We start from the raw sequence: 15,829 nt of genomic DNA, 5'->3' as shown, positions 1-15,829 counted from the left end.
AGCCACCGCACACCTGATCAAGCCACAGCACACCGGAATCAAGCCACCGCACACCGGAATCAAGCCACCGCACACCGGAATCAAGCCACCGCACACTGGATCAAGCCACCGCACACCGGAATCAAGCCACCGCACACCGGAATCAAGCCACCGCACACCGGAATCAAGCCACCGCACACCGGGATCAGGCCACCGCACACCACACTGGAATCAAGCCACCGCACACCGGAATCAAGCCACCGCACACCTGATCAAGCCACCGCACACCGGAATCAAGCCACCGCACACCGGAATCAAGCCACCGCACACTGGATCAAGCCACCGCACACCGGAATCAAGCCACCGCACACCGGAATCAAGCCACCGCACACCGGAATCAAGCCACCGCACACCGGGATCAGGCCACCGCACACCACACTGGAATCAAGCCACCGCACACCGGATCAAGCCACCGCACACCGGAATCAAGCCACCGCACACCTGATCAAGCCACCGCACACCGGAATCAAGCCACCGCACACCTGATCAAGCCACCGCACACCGGAATCAAGCCACCGCACACCTGATCAAGCCACCGCACACCGGAGTCAAGGCTCAGCACACCGGAATCAAGCCACCGCACACCGGAATCAAGCCACCGCACACCGGAATCAAGCCACCGCACACCGGAATCAAGCCACCGCACACCGGAATCAAGCCACCGCACACCGGAATCAAGCCACAGCACACCGGAATCAAGCTACCGCACACCGGAATCAAGCCACCGCACACCGGAATCAAGCCACCGCACACCGGAATAAAGCCACAGCACACCGGAATCAAGCCACCGCACACCGGAATAAAGCCACAGCACACCGGAATCAAGCCACAGCACACCGGAATCAGGCTACCGCACACTGGAATCAAGCCACAGCACACCGGAATCAAGCCACCGCACACCGGAATAAAGCCACAGCACACCGGAATCAAGCCACAGCACACCGGAATCAGGCTACCGCACACTGGAATCAAGCCACAGCACACTGGAATCAAGCCACCGCACACCGGAATCAAGCCACCGCACACCGGAATAAAGCCACAGCACACCGGAATCAAGCCACAGCACACCGGAATCAGGCTACCGCACACTGGAATCAAGCCACCGCACACCGGAATCAAGGCTCAGCACACCGGAATCAAGCCACCGCACACCGGAATCAAGCCACAGCACAACAGAAAAAACTTTTTGGGAGTGTGTAGCAGCCATCAAAATCAAAATTTGTTTATATTTACAAAATACAATTTAAAACACTGAAAATCTTCACACTTTTGTCAGTTAAAGTTGAAAGAGAATTAACAAATTACAGATTCTTGATTTTAATTACATTTTACAAAATGTCCCAACTTTTCTTGATTTGGGGTTGTATTATAATCACTCTGTTCCTCACTTTGCATTTTTCATCTACTTTTAAGGGTGTGTGAGGTTCTGTCCGGACCGTTTGCTTCTGAGCTGTCTCTGCGCCTGCTACAGTGCCTGCGCTTGTCCGACGCTCCATGCTTCTACGGCCTGCCCTCTCTTGAGCGCACGCTCAGGACCATGGCCCATGTGACCGCCCTGCCCGGCTGGAGCACACACGCACCCAGCATTGAGCCAAACACACTCTGCCTCAAATACCTCAGTGGCCTCTTGGAAGTATGCATACACACATGTTCTCAAGTGCCTCGGTTACACACTAGAATATATTTTGCGCAGATTATATACACACGCTTCCTGTTTCTTTCATCCAGACAGAACACATTAAACGCACACTCACACGCAGGGTCCAAGATGTTCCCAAACACTTGAGCATGAATCACTTCATACAAATCAGCCGAGTCTCAGCTGTATCTCATATTTTTGCATCAATATTGCTTTATAACCTAATTAAACTCTTAACTTAAAGGAATAGTTCACTTAAAAATGAAAATTGTCATCATTTACTCTCCCTCAAGTTGTTTCAAACCTGTATGAATTTTTCTTCTGCTGAACACAAAGGAAGATATTTTGAAGAATGTCGGTAACCAGATAGTTGATGGACCCCATTGACTTCCATAGTAGGAAAAAAAAATACTATGGAAGCCAATGGGGTCCAACTGTTTGGCATACTTGAATATACCTAGACATCTAGGTGGGTTGGTCAAAAAAGATAGCAAATGAAAATATGTAATTGAAACACAAATGACCCCTATTTGTCTCCCAGACAGCTAATTATGATCGTGTTTGACTGCTCTTCCCAGGTCATCTCTTCATTCTACGTTGATTTGGGAGGAAACTCAATGTCCTTCATGGGCAAAGGAGTGACAAAAAATGCTGTTATCTGCCTGCTTCACCTGTCACATGAGATGATGAAAGAAACCAAAAACGAGGTCAGAAACACCTTTGCAATTGATAATTATATCAGAAGGCTTTGAAACTGACACAAGGGGGTGCTAACACTTCTTCTAATAAATTTAGTGAACATGATATTGGTCGATTATATTGGTTTATAACTAGAAACCTGTTTAAAGGGATAGTTCACCCAAAAATTTAAATTCTGTCATCATTTACTCCCCCTCATGTTGTTCCAAATCGGTACGAGTTTCTTTCCTCTGATGAACATAAAAGAAGATATTATGAAGAATGTTGACAAATTCTTCAAAATATTCACAAATTCTTCAAAATTCTTCAAAATATTTCTTCTTTTCATCAGAAAACAGAAACTCATACCGATTTGGAACAACATGAGAGGGAGTAAATGATGACAGAATTTTAATTTTTGGGTGAACTATCCCTTTATTACTAAGTTTGATCATTATACTACCAATTAAGTATCGGTTACATTAGTACAGCAGTTTTACGCTCCACGCTTTGTGTGTTGTTTAAGGACTGGATATCTTTGTGGTCTTTGGGGCGTGAGCAAAGTTCTGATGAGCAGAGTGCCGCGCAGCTTGGCTTGGCCTGGTTAATTCCCCTGTGGGTGGACCGAGATCCTGAGGTGAGACCTTCATGTCTAAAATAAACATTGGGACTATACAACATGAAGTATTGTTTTGAATAGTTGACATGAAATACTTTTTGAAAGTTTACATCTTCTGTGTTGTGACATGCTAAGTTTAATCTAAAACAGTTTTAAACAGTTTTTGCTAATTATTTTATTATCATTATGAGTGCAGCTTTGTATGCATGTTAATTGAGAGACTACATTGAATTTATTTTTTATTTTTTTATTTTTACTTTTTTTTATAAATACACCCTATGACCATTTAAAATGAACTAATGGGGAAGTTAACCTTTTTTGTATTATTTTGTAATTTTTTTCTATTTATTAACATTTTGAATTAGCTTAGTTTTTTATTTTCAGTGTTCATTTTAGTTTTAGTAATTTTATGTGCTTTTGTCATTCTTAATTTCTATTTAGCTTTAATTTATTTTTATTTCAGTTTTACTATTAGTAATTTTAGTACCATAGCTTAAGCTTATTTCAGTTAGTTGCCAAGGCAAATTTCTATTTTATTTTATGACAGCATCATTTAAATTAAATTCAATAAACAACACTGCCAGTTAAAGAACATGTATTTTCCCATATACATTTATATAAATTTTAAACGTAAAATTATTTTGACAAAAGTCCATGGACATGAAATACATGAAAGTTGAATGAGCAAAGTTCTTATGAGCAGAGTGCCGCCCAGCTTGGCTTGGCCTGGTTAATTCCCCTGTGGGTGGGCCGAGACCCTGAGGTGAGACCTTCACGTCTAAAATAAACAACATTGGGACTGTACAGTAGGTACTCAACATGAAGTATTGTTTTGAATAGTTGACATGAAATACTTTTTGGAGGTTTACATCTCCTGTGTTGTGACATGCCAAGTTTAATCTAAAACAGTTTTAAACAGTGTTTGCTAATTATTTTATTCTCATAATGAATGCAGCTTTCCTGTATACATGTTAATTGAGAGACTACATTGATTATTTTATTTGTATTTATTTTTTACACCCTGGGACCATTTAAAATGAACTAAGGAACTAATCCATGGACATGAAATACATGAAAGTTGAATCAGCTACCCACAGATTTTCTTAAACTTACATTTTTTTTCTTGAACTTGAGTTGTGTTAAAAGATGTACATTCACTGGTCATTGGCTCTGAATGCATTCATAGTCTATGTAAAATTATTAAATATGTGTCTGTAATTGTGATGACAACCTTATCTAGCAATTTGTGTGCCTTGGCCTTCTATTTTGGATGGTTTTCCCAAGTACCCGTGCATGTCCAGGCCTCCCTCAGATCAGCAGATGCTGAGCACTGAAAATAATGGGCATGATAAACACAAATTTGTGCCAGTGCTACATGCCAAAGAGCCCATGGCAGTTAGCACTGCCAAGCACATGTGTAGGGTCTGAGCACGAGTGTGTGTTTGTCTGGCTCTAGGTGCGCTGTGCCAGCCTGGCTGTGGGTGCGGCTCTGAGTTCACTGGAGAGAGGGTGTGTGGCGCTGTCAGAGAGTTGCCAGAACATTTCAGGCGGCCTGTGGGCCACGGTACTCAACATCCTGCTGGAGAGACAGGAGTGCAGTATGGTGCGCCGAGAGGTGAGTCCATCCAGCTTCAGCTTGAACACAATGCAAAAAACTGAGTGTTTACCCAGACTGCCTCAGACTGAGAGTCTAGGGACCAGCACTCTGACCGCTCACTGGCCATCTGATGCATATTGGACTCAAAAATTCTAGTACTTGTTGAAATCACCAGTTCCAAACTGACAGGCTAATTTTTCTTTGTGGCACAATTTATTCCAGATAAACCCACCCTAGGTCACATATAATGAAATTAGTAAGGGCTAATGTAAATCCAGCCGGTTGTTACTCCACTTTGTGTCAGGGTCCTGATCACCATGTCAGGGTTTCATTTGCTATAACAACCAACTGGATGTACATTATCTCGCTTATTACACAGCTACTTGCCTCATAAGTGAGTAAGTAGACATGAAATATTGATTTGAGTTGAAACATTTTATTAGCTCGCCTCATTAAATGCAAATCCTCAAAGAAAACCATTTCTTATTAAGCAGATTTGAGCCTAGATGAATGAACAAGTTCAAACAAAATGGACATTTAAGGGATAATGTACAGTCATGTCACTTATTATATAGCTTTTCACCATATAAATTATGACAGGGACATGAAATATTGATTTGAGAAGAAACTGCTTTAATGGATTATAAGATAATAAACCGTTAAGATTTTACAGTGTTCAAAACAATCACAAGAAGACCACTTCAACAATATTACTGTTGGCCTACTATTAATACAGAAGTCCTTTGGTTTCATTTTACAGTAAATGCAGTCGATACTCGATAACTGAGGTGCAAGATGGCACCAGATACGTTGAAATGAAATGAGAGAGAGCACATCTGCGGTGTGATACGAGGGACATGAAAGAAGCGCTGGCCTCTAATTTTCGGATGTATTAGACAATGTTTACTTTATGGTGTCATACCTGCAAACTCTTTGCATTTCATTGAGGAAAGTTTTGATGCCATTATCTTATCCGTATAATGCCTAATAAAGTAGTGTTTATAAGAGCAGTTCTGCTTTGTTAACAGGGGTAACAGTTAAATTTTTACTGCTCCATAAGGGCCATCTGTCAAAGAGTGGATTTGCATTTTCATTCAAAGCATCTGCCGTTTTTGTTCAGAGTCCAATGCGAAGATTGACCCATATTTTTACACAGCTTACACTGGAATGTAAGGCTGAAATGTTAGGTTTATAATTTTATAATTTTTTTTTTTTTTTTTTTTTTTTACTTTGGTTAAGATAGAATTTTGTTGAACGTTTGCAGGTTCCCAGCCCTAAGCTTGAACTCATATTGAGTTCAAGCTTAGGGCTGGGAACCTGCAAACGTTCAACAAAATTCTATCTTTTCAAATCAATCAGACGGCCACTTCCTGTATAAGTGGGCGGTTCTTGGTTAGAATAAGCTGCAATGATGATTAGACTTAGTCAGAAAGGGTCCGGAAGTCATGTTATTTCAGATCTGTGATCGATTTCTGAATGTTTTATTATTAGTACAGGTTTCGAACTAGGCGTATTTGACCAGGAAGAGGGGAAAAATAGAGGTTAAACCCATATATACACATATATAACTCCCTCAGTCACAGTTTAAAAGAAATGCGTTTGCATTTCTCTCTTTTGAAGGAATTTGCTTGCTTTCTGCGATTCCACTGAGAATTCAACCAGCATGCATTTCCATTCATTTGCAAGAAGATGGCAGTGTTTCTGACTTTTATGTTTCCCTTCCCTAAAGGCAGCGTTTATTTTGCAAAACCTCCTTGTGATGCCAATGCCTGCTAATGCAGAAGAGGCCAAAGAGTGTGCCTGGCAGGTATGTTTACATGAGAATAAACTTTAAGAACTGAATATCAATATCACAGCCGGTCTTAAAAGCTCTGTAGACATAACAAATCTGTCTATGGTGATTTCTGGTTTCCTCAGTATTAAATTTCCCCCTTTTCTTAACATTTTATCTTGTGTCCCTTTCTTGTGTCTCCCAGAGCCCCTGCGTGCATGATGAGGATTCAGGACTGTGTCTGGTTGGGCTTCCTGCCCTGCAGGCTCTGTTGTACCACTGCCAGTTTTTTGAAAGCGTGGGCCAGATGGTGAAGAGCTGTTACATGGGCAGACATGCCTTCACCCTCAGCCCCCCTCCTCCGCCAGCCAATGTCACCCAGGGTACGTCGTCCACGCGCCCAGAGCACTGCCAGCTATTAGTGGATGTCTGACTCTTTGGCATCCATATGCTTACACACATTATTAATACTGTTCTGTACTAGAGATCATGGTGGGTGTGCCGCATATTTTAGATGATGGTGTTTATATTTATCATTCTTGTTATAACAAATTGTTAATTTTAGTATGCTGTTAGCGGCAATTATTCCAGTGCATATAATTTAGTTGTAAATATGACGGTTTTATTTGTAAATGAAGCAGTCTGTGTTTCTTTCTGTTCGTGTAGAGACAGATCTGAATGATTCTCTAAAACACTGGAGAGAGATGCTTGCTCCTCTAAACCAAACTCAAGGCTCAGGATCCATGTCCACCTCCAGTACTCTAGTTAGTAGACCATTTTATTTGTGGTTGACCACAGTGAACGTTTTTTTACCAATATGTTTTTTTTCTAGTAAATATCCTGAACAGGATGACAGGATGGCTGATTTAATGTCCATAAATTATACACTACTGAGTTTGGGGTCAGTAAGATTTCCTTTTTGAAAGAAATTAATACTTTTATTCACAAGGACACATTTAATGTCAACAGTGACCGTAAAGATATTCATTATCTTAAGATTTCTTTCTCAAATAAATGCGCTTTTGTTGTACTTTCTATTCAGCAAAGTATCCTGAAAAAAAAAATAATAATTTGGTTACACAAAATATTAAGCTGCACAACTGTTTTTCAAAATTGATAATAAGAAATGTTTCTTGAGCAGCAAATCAGCATATTAGAATGATTTTTGAAGGATCATGTGACACTGAAGACTGGAGTAATGATGCTGTAAATCCAGCTTTGCCATCACAGTAATAAATTGCCTTTTAAAATATAAAACTAAATAGGATTTTCAAATATAATAATAAATATAAAACAGTTATGTTAAATTATAATAACATTTTTCATTTTTTAATAAATAAATGCTGCCTTTGTGATCATAAGAGACTTCTTTCAAAAAAAATGTTTTACCTACCCAAAACTTTTGAGCAGTAGTGTATTTAATGTAAGATATTGTTATAATGTAATGTAAAATAATATAGTTATTATTAGGTATACCCATTAGTTATACCCATATAATATGATATAATTTAATATCCTGATCACTATATTATATTATATCATATTATATTATATACGCAACTGTTTTCAAATTGTTATCATGCCGGTTTGTGTTCTTCAGATTCCCTCAGGAAGCTCTAGTGGGACACATTCTCCAGTTCCAACTTCAGGTGTTGCTGGAATCCAGGACACTCCAGTTAACAGACTCACTGCTCAGGGTATGACTTTTTTTTAGGGTGAGGGGAGATTTTTTACTGACAGTTTAGTCTTGAGAGGAATGTTTCTTTCAGTCTTTAGTGAGTCTTTCTGAGTCTTTGAGTCTTTCTGCTGTTAATTCTTTGTGTTGTAGGTCAGAGTGACACGGACAGCTCAGACTCCGCCCTCACTCAAGAGTCCCACCCAGGGGGAAGGACCGAGCCTGTTGCTATAGTAACCCCTCACCTGTTGCTATCTGTGTGCGGTCTACTGGACAACCTGCTGGCTGTGCTTCCTGAGTTTAGTCTATCTGCCCTCAAGCACAACCAAATACTTCAGAGCATGGCCAGGTTAGAGAGACATGTGAAGACACAGATATTGTGCAGAATTCTGGCATTATTTAAATATTATAATCATACTGACGCTTCATTAGTCAAGTCACCTTTATTTATATATGCATTGTTTCAAAGCAGTTTTACAGTAATAGACAGGAAAATTATTAAAACCAGCTCTACAGAACACAGTAAAATTAGTGACTTTATTTTTTACTAATATAAATGTTTACTAAAAAAAAGTTACCGGTAATATTAGCAGTTAATCACAGTTATTCACAGCAGTTAATCACAGTCATTGCACATGTAGATGTATGACATAATGCAGACCCTTGCACCAGGGTTATTGTCATTAACTAAAACTAAAACTATTAAAAGCATTTCTGTTAATTGAAATAAAGCTGAAATAAAAAAAAGATATAAATATTGGTTGCACTTTATTTTTCAGTACATGCATTTACAGTGTACTTACCACAGAACATAATGGGTAATATAAGGGAACTAAATGGGTTAAGGTTAGGTTTATGTGTAAGTTCAGGGTTAGTATCTAGTTATTACCCAGTTATTGCAATTACTATAATAAGCTCATAGTATGTACATGGGGAACGGGACTGTAAAATGAAGTGCTACCTAAATATTAGTTGAAAAACAAAAATTAGAAATGTTGCTTTGGCAATAAACTGAAATAAGTTTAAGTTGATGCACTAAAATTATTAACAACTAAAATTAACTAAATCTGAAATCTAAATAAATTAAACCTAAATAGCAGTGTTTAAAAAAAAAAGACAAAAGCACATAACGAAATTACTAAAAATTAAACTAAAATTATCAATATATACATAAAAAAAGCGAATTCAAAACATTAATAAAACTAAAATAAAAATGCTGTGATCATCTCTTTCCCCATTTTCACACATTTACTTTGTTCTCATGGTTTACCTGACAACAATTTAACACAACCACATCCTGCCTGCCTTCTGCCCACTGTCACTAAATGCCAAATTGTGGTGGATTTGTCTGTTGGTTAAGAGAAAGACTGTAAAAAGAATGAATGTAAAGAATGTAAAAAAAGGACACAAAACATGTTTTAAGTTAGATTTCATTTATTTTATTTATTTATTTGTTTGTTTGTTTCTATATGTATTCATCTATTTAGACTCGGAAAAACCCTGTGAGCTCTGCTGCATGACTTCCTGTTGGTTTTGTGCTGTCTGTTTCAGTGTGGTGGATGCCGCGACCATATCTCAATGTGTCAGTGAGTTAAGGACACCTCTTCTGCCAGCTGCTATGGAAGATGCTAGGAACCAGGTGCATTATGGGATTTTCTACCTCCACTTAAACACCAATCTGTCATAAGGGAATGTGCGCCTGCAGAACGCCACTGAAAGCTAGGAAAATTTCCACAAAATTGGAACACAAACACATTCACAAACTTCTATATGTCCTCCACAACATGCATGTTTTTTATTGTTTTTTTATTTATATTTTTGATAATTTGATTAATACTTTTAACTAACAATGTAGTACTGTTAAGGTCAATTCACATCGCCCCAACAGATGGCAACAGGCACTTCATCAGGTTTTGTCTGATCAGTGTGGTACCTGTCAGAGTCTGTTGCCATCTGTTGGAGCTTGTTTTCTCCGATTGAACATGTTGAATCGGAATTAGAATGTCTGAGAAGTGACGTGCTGTAATCTGCTTCTGTTGGCGCAGTGTGAATTGGTCTTTAGTGGTATCTCACACATTTTACCATGAATAAATCCCTTCCCCTTCAAAAATCTACACATTAACTGCAAAACAAGTCAGCAGATTTTGATGCAAACTCTTAGTGTATGTGAACAGCAAAGTATAAAGTATAGTCACTTTGATAGTATACCTGAACTCAGGCGGTCCACACATGCGCACTAGAAAGTTTAATCTTTGTTCAGTGTCTGGGATATTTTTCTTTAGAAGTTATGACTGATAAAAATGTCTTTAAACTCATTTAAACTAAAATTGCGATATATAAATTTATAAACTTATAAAAGCTAGCTTATCTTACTTAAATGCTTAAAGGGGTGGTTGATTATGATTTCACTTTTCTGTTTTTGCTGTTTGAGCATAAACAACATCTGCAAAGTTACAACGCTCAAAGTTCAAAGCAAAGGAAGATATTTGCTTTTAAAGAAATCATTTAAGGACTACAACAAACGGCTGGTAGGGACTACACAACATTCCTCCCTAAAATTTACATAAACCCCACCCCCGGGAACACGCATGTTGAGAAGAGGAAGAGTTGTTGTAGTAGAGCACATTTGTGAGTCTGCTCAAGCTGTCGCATCCATCTTTTCACATGCAATACACTACGTAACACAAATCCAATAGCATGTCACTCTGTAGGCATCTTACAACAGTTCCCACACTAGCGATTTATAGATTATCATGATAGAATATGCTAACTGAAGATAGTTAATTCCACATCAGCAACATAAATTCATCAACCAAACATTCAGAAACATCCTGTTGCATTCTACATGTTGTTACTTCTTCTTGGGTCTCTCCATCATTGTCCGACTCCAGTTTAAACATAAAAGGTTGAACAGTTTCTGACATTTTAGTGCTTGTCTGCGTGAGGCAATTGGAGCTGCTAACACACACACACACACACACACACACACACACACACACACACACACACACACACACACACGCTCTTAAAGCTCCACCCTCTGTGCCGGGAGCAGCAGCTCATTTGCATTTAAAGGGACACACACGAAACAACGTGTTTTTACTGACCCTCAAAAAGGGACAATTTTAACAGGATGTGAAAAATTATCTGTGGGGTATTTTGAGTTAAAACTTCACACACACACAAAAAGGGGCATAAAACCACCCCTTTAAACTAACATCATCAATGTGGTAGTCAGTTATTTTAGTGGTCTTCAGTAGGTTGTTGTTTTGTTTCTTCAGTTTGTACCATCTAGAGCAGTCATTCCCAAAGGCGGGGTCCTGACCCACAAGTGGGTCGCAGGAGATTTTGTATGGGTCGCCAAGTCGAGCACTATTTTTCAGTGTGCTATAAACGCGTTCTCATCCTAGGGCGTCATATACTGACGCTTTTGACATTTCGTCCACATGCAACGCACATGGCACCCTTTAGCGTCAATATGAGACGCACAGGTTATGGGTAGGGTTAGACCGCTAGGAGGCGCCTTCTGGCCCATATCTATCTGCGTCTCATATTGACGCTAAAGGGTGCCATGTGCGTTGCATGTGGACGAAATGTCAAAAGCGTCAGTATATGACGCCTTGGGACTTTGTCTCATTAAATATAAATTGTGTACACTGTAATGATGAGAATATGAAAACAATGAGATGCCCTGTCAACTCTTCCTTTCTCATTTCACCTCTGCATTTTACTTATTGTCAACAACAGGTAAATAAAAAAAAATGTGTGCTTTGTCAAATATCTGTATCTCTTTTAAATAGTTAAGTGGAAGCTTAACTGACCTTAAAAATGGTCATACATATTTTGTTAATGCATAAATTCTCTTCGTGATATATGAACTATATGGGCCTAATGTTTATTGGGTCACAAGGATTTATCGACTTTAAAATGTGGGTCCCCAGAAAAAAAGTTTGGGAAACAATGATCTAGGGGGCAATCTAATCATGGCACATGTGTGAGCCTACAGAGATACGCGGTTCTGATGACATTTTTTTTACATCACACGCACTGGTTTTTACAGTAAGCTAGGGTATTTGAACAATGTATTCTTTGTGCTTAAAGGGATAGTTAATCAAAAAAGGAACATTCTGTAATTTCCAAAAAGGTCATAAAGATGATTTAATTTAGGCTTTTATTCACACAAACACATGCGTCTCATGTGCTAGAACAAACTTCATTGGTTCTCGCGCATCAAGCACAAACATTTGAGCTTCTGTTTACCATATTCAATGTGCTCTATGTATGCATGTCAATAATTAAGATGTACTTAAAAGCCTAAGTTAAATCTGTTCATAAAGTGATTGAATCTCTTCACAAGAATTAGATTAAACTGTTCTATTCATAGAGCTTTTATTACCTTTTCAGCTCCTCTAAATTTTGATTACCTTGAGTTTCAATGGAAGGGCAGAAACCTGTCAGGTTTCGTTAAAATATCTTAATTTGTGTTTTGAAGATTAACCAAAGTCTTATGGGGTTGGAACAAAGGGGGAGTGATGACAGAAATGTTTTGGGTGAACTAACCCTTCACGCCATACATCATAACCTTTTTAATTTAAGTACACACACATGCTAGAAAAAAGGGCATCATGGTTTCTGGTTCAGTTCCACTTTGTCTTCAACACAGTGCCAATTAGTCGGCTATTTGTTTTCGTTTAGGGTTGTGAAACCAAAGTGCTGCATGTGTGTTTTTTTTCTCACAGGTAACTCGGCACTCGTTACCACTGACTCTATCTTTCCCTCCCCTCACCCCCTTGTTTCTCCCTCAGGTGCTGAGTAGCTTGTATTATGTGCAAAGTTTGTGTAAGCTCCTGCAGTCAGCAGCGATGCACAGTGAGGATGCGCCGCTCCACCGAGAGCTCTTCAAACCCCTGCTGAACAACCTAATTTCCATCCTCACGCTGCCTGTCGCTGACTTGGGTAACACAAAACGTCCTCAGCAAATCCAAAACCTTCCAAACAAGACCTTCAAATGAAAGAAAAGTGTTTTTAGATGAGTGTGTGGTTGTTTTGGTCCTTAGATGCGCAGGCCCAGGGTGCAGTGCTCAACACCTGGGCGGATGTGTTGATGCTCCTGGCTACTCTGCTGCGCAGGAACCAAGCTGCGGTCGGCCCATCTGTCGGTGTGGCACTGGGGAAACACTGGCAGTACTTTTCAGGTGACACACACACACATACACACACCAAAGTGTGTTACAAAGGGTAGAGACAGGCAAATGGAGAGGGAAAGCAGAAGGAAACAGAAGAGTACAAAGAAAAAATGGTGGCAAGCCTGATGAAAGTGCATAGGGACGGAAGGGAAAGAAAGATTGAGGAGTTTAGATGGAAGAGGATGTGCTGGATAGATGTTGAGAATGAAGGAGACAGATGAGGAGATGGAGACAGATGCAGTGGGAGGCCAGCTCATTATGCTTGTATATGTGGATGGGTGTCCCTGCTGCATATGACAGACTGGGACAGAGACAGGAAGAACAATCAGCCTGCTTTAGATCTGATGGATGTGGTAGAAAATCCTAAAACAGGTGGGTGGGCAGTAGACTCGCTGACTTGCCTGCAGGTATCCAGGCTTTGGAAGCCCTTTTTAAAAGCCTGTGAGTTTGGAGAGACTTTACGTCAGATGTTCCCTTGTGGTGAAGATTGTTTGTTGTGAAGTTTCGTATATTTTGCATCTTCTTGTCTCGAAGTTTGAGTTCGAGAAAAGCTCTGAAAACTAAATATTAGTATTCTTTATGTTTAGTCTTTGCCCTCTCTCGTGACAGATACCATCCGAGTGTGTTTGAACCAATCGGGCGCAGAGTCTTCTCTCTACACGTCGACCCTGCACTTTCTGTGTGTGTTGTTCACAGAGGAGGCTAAGAGGAGATCAGGTGGCTACACTGAGGATCTGACCAGCAAGGGCCCAAGCTCTTCTCTAACAGCTGTCCTGTCTTTTGAGCCTGGAGAGGTCATGTGTGAACTATTATTAGAGGTAACAGATTTAGTTTAGGTTGTGAATGGTCACAGATACAACTTCCGTTGGCTGTTCATAGACAAGGTCCGCGCACAAAATTGGCAAGCACTTTAACAAAACGGGCCATCTCAAATATGATTGGCTGACTATAAAATATGTGACAAGTGCAATTGTAATGTCTATTTATGGTTTTTCATGTTTTTAAAGGGGAAATTTATTTATGTTCTCAAATCTGATTGAAAATGGTGTGTATGTATTAGGGATGTGCCCGAAGCCGAATACCTAATTTGGAAAAGTTACGGAAACGAATAACGAATTCTGCCGAATAATAGAAAAAATATTATTCACTCCTCATGTTTGCTGGATAGCAGGTGAGCCAGGGGATAGTGTGATATTATAGCTATATCATTATTTTATATTTATTATAGCTATATACATCTCTACACAATATAATGAGTGTGTGAAATTAATTGAACACAAATCAAGCTGCCGTCTCAGTGCGCCTCTCAGAAATCAGAGATGATATTTCTCTGTCTTACTCTCGGAGATGGCAAGCATTTATGTATTCTTTATAATTTGTTCAGATTTGCATTTGTATGCATAGTAAAAGTTGTTTTAGATTAGTAACTATTTAAAACTATTTATAGAGTCTGACTCTGCTCATTTGAGATTATGGATGATTCCTGACATAACTCGTACACAAAGTTCCTCTGGAAAATTTAGCATTATTATTTATAAAACAAAACTTAATGAAGTGGTAAAAATCATGTCTGACCCACTCCATGTCTCATATATTGCGCATCCTATCTTACTCGTGCTGTTCACTTTTCATAATCATATCAAAAATTATACATTATAATATTTTAACAAATATGAAACTAAATGCGCTTATTTAATGGCTACAACACATATAGTAGGCCTACAGACTCTCTATTTGTACACATTGCTGCACATTCATTTAATTCTGAATTTTGCACACATAAGTTGAAAAGCATTTAAAACATATCTGCAAAATTGATCAATTTCATGGATAATTGTGCATGCATTTATTAATTAGGCCTATTATCTTAATGAATAATGCAACAAAGACGAAGCATGTAAACTGCATTGTTTGTTTATTCAGAATGGAATGGATCGCAAATGGATATTGACCACTTCATTAAGTTTTGTTTTGTAGAAAGCCTTTCTTTAAAGTGAATTTCATTTTGTATAAATTGTATCTTAATTTTAATAAATTTTTCATCAACCAATTGCCTGTATTTAATAAATGAGAAGCAAATATGTAGCAGACAATATAATCATGGAGGCGCTGGCGCGGTCACTTGCATTGCACGTGAACTGGAGCGCATCTCATCATAAATTAACCGAAACTCGGTGTATGCCTCACATACATGAGAAATACATCTGAAGATAGCTTGAAATGTCTTTAAACGAAACAATTCAAAACGAAAAGAAATAGGCTACTCTCTGATTATGTAATCCATGATGTGGGACCTGATATTCATTTATGTGAAATCCATGCTTTTTTTCTTACAGTAAAGCACAGTCCACAAACAATCTCAAATGCAAACTCCCTATAATAAGACAAATCTCTGGAGGCATGCTCCAAGCACACTCTCATCTCATCCCTTTTCCCACATTTGTAGTAATGACACTATAACCAAACCGGAAATTGTAACGCGTGCACAGTTTTTTTTAATTTTATAAACATAATTATTTTTTTAGTTATATTAAGGTATCTTTGTTAATTTTTAAAATAATGAATATGATTTTTTTCTATTCCAGATTCTTTCTTTTTTTCAGTATCCAAAATTCATTATTTTTA

General features: G+C 38.9%; 1 protein-coding gene across 2 annotated transcripts in view; it reads left to right on the top strand.

Moving 5' to 3' along the window:
* The window catches only part of rttn (rotatin), a 58,688-nt gene that overhangs the window by 28,365 nt on the left and 14,494 nt on the right, over positions 1-15,829 (top strand). For both annotated transcript variants that reach the window (XM_081353199.1, XM_081353198.1), the window contains exons 28-40: positions 1,453-1,672; positions 2,257-2,385; positions 2,883-2,993; positions 4,432-4,590; positions 6,302-6,379; positions 6,549-6,726; positions 7,010-7,107; positions 7,944-8,040; positions 8,172-8,367; positions 9,570-9,657; positions 12,824-12,974; positions 13,076-13,213; positions 13,814-14,022. In XM_081353199.1, the coding sequence (XP_081209325.1) occupies positions 1,453-1,672; positions 2,257-2,385; positions 2,883-2,993; positions 4,432-4,590; positions 6,302-6,379; positions 6,549-6,726; positions 7,010-7,107; positions 7,944-8,040; positions 8,172-8,367; positions 9,570-9,657; positions 12,824-12,974; positions 13,076-13,213; positions 13,814-14,022 (1,852 nt within the window). The remainder of the gene's footprint in view (positions 1-1,452; positions 1,673-2,256; positions 2,386-2,882; positions 2,994-4,431; positions 4,591-6,301; positions 6,380-6,548; positions 6,727-7,009; positions 7,108-7,943; positions 8,041-8,171; positions 8,368-9,569; positions 9,658-12,823; positions 12,975-13,075; positions 13,214-13,813; positions 14,023-15,829) is intronic.

The sequence above is a fragment of the Scardinius erythrophthalmus genome, assembly GCF_964197995.2.
Source record: "Scardinius erythrophthalmus genome assembly, chromosome: 22".
Classification (NCBI taxonomy): domain Eukaryota; kingdom Metazoa; phylum Chordata; class Actinopteri; order Cypriniformes; family Leuciscidae; genus Scardinius; species Scardinius erythrophthalmus.
The sequence above is the reverse complement of the archived record's forward strand: the minus strand, read 5'-3'. Positions and strand labels throughout refer to the sequence as shown.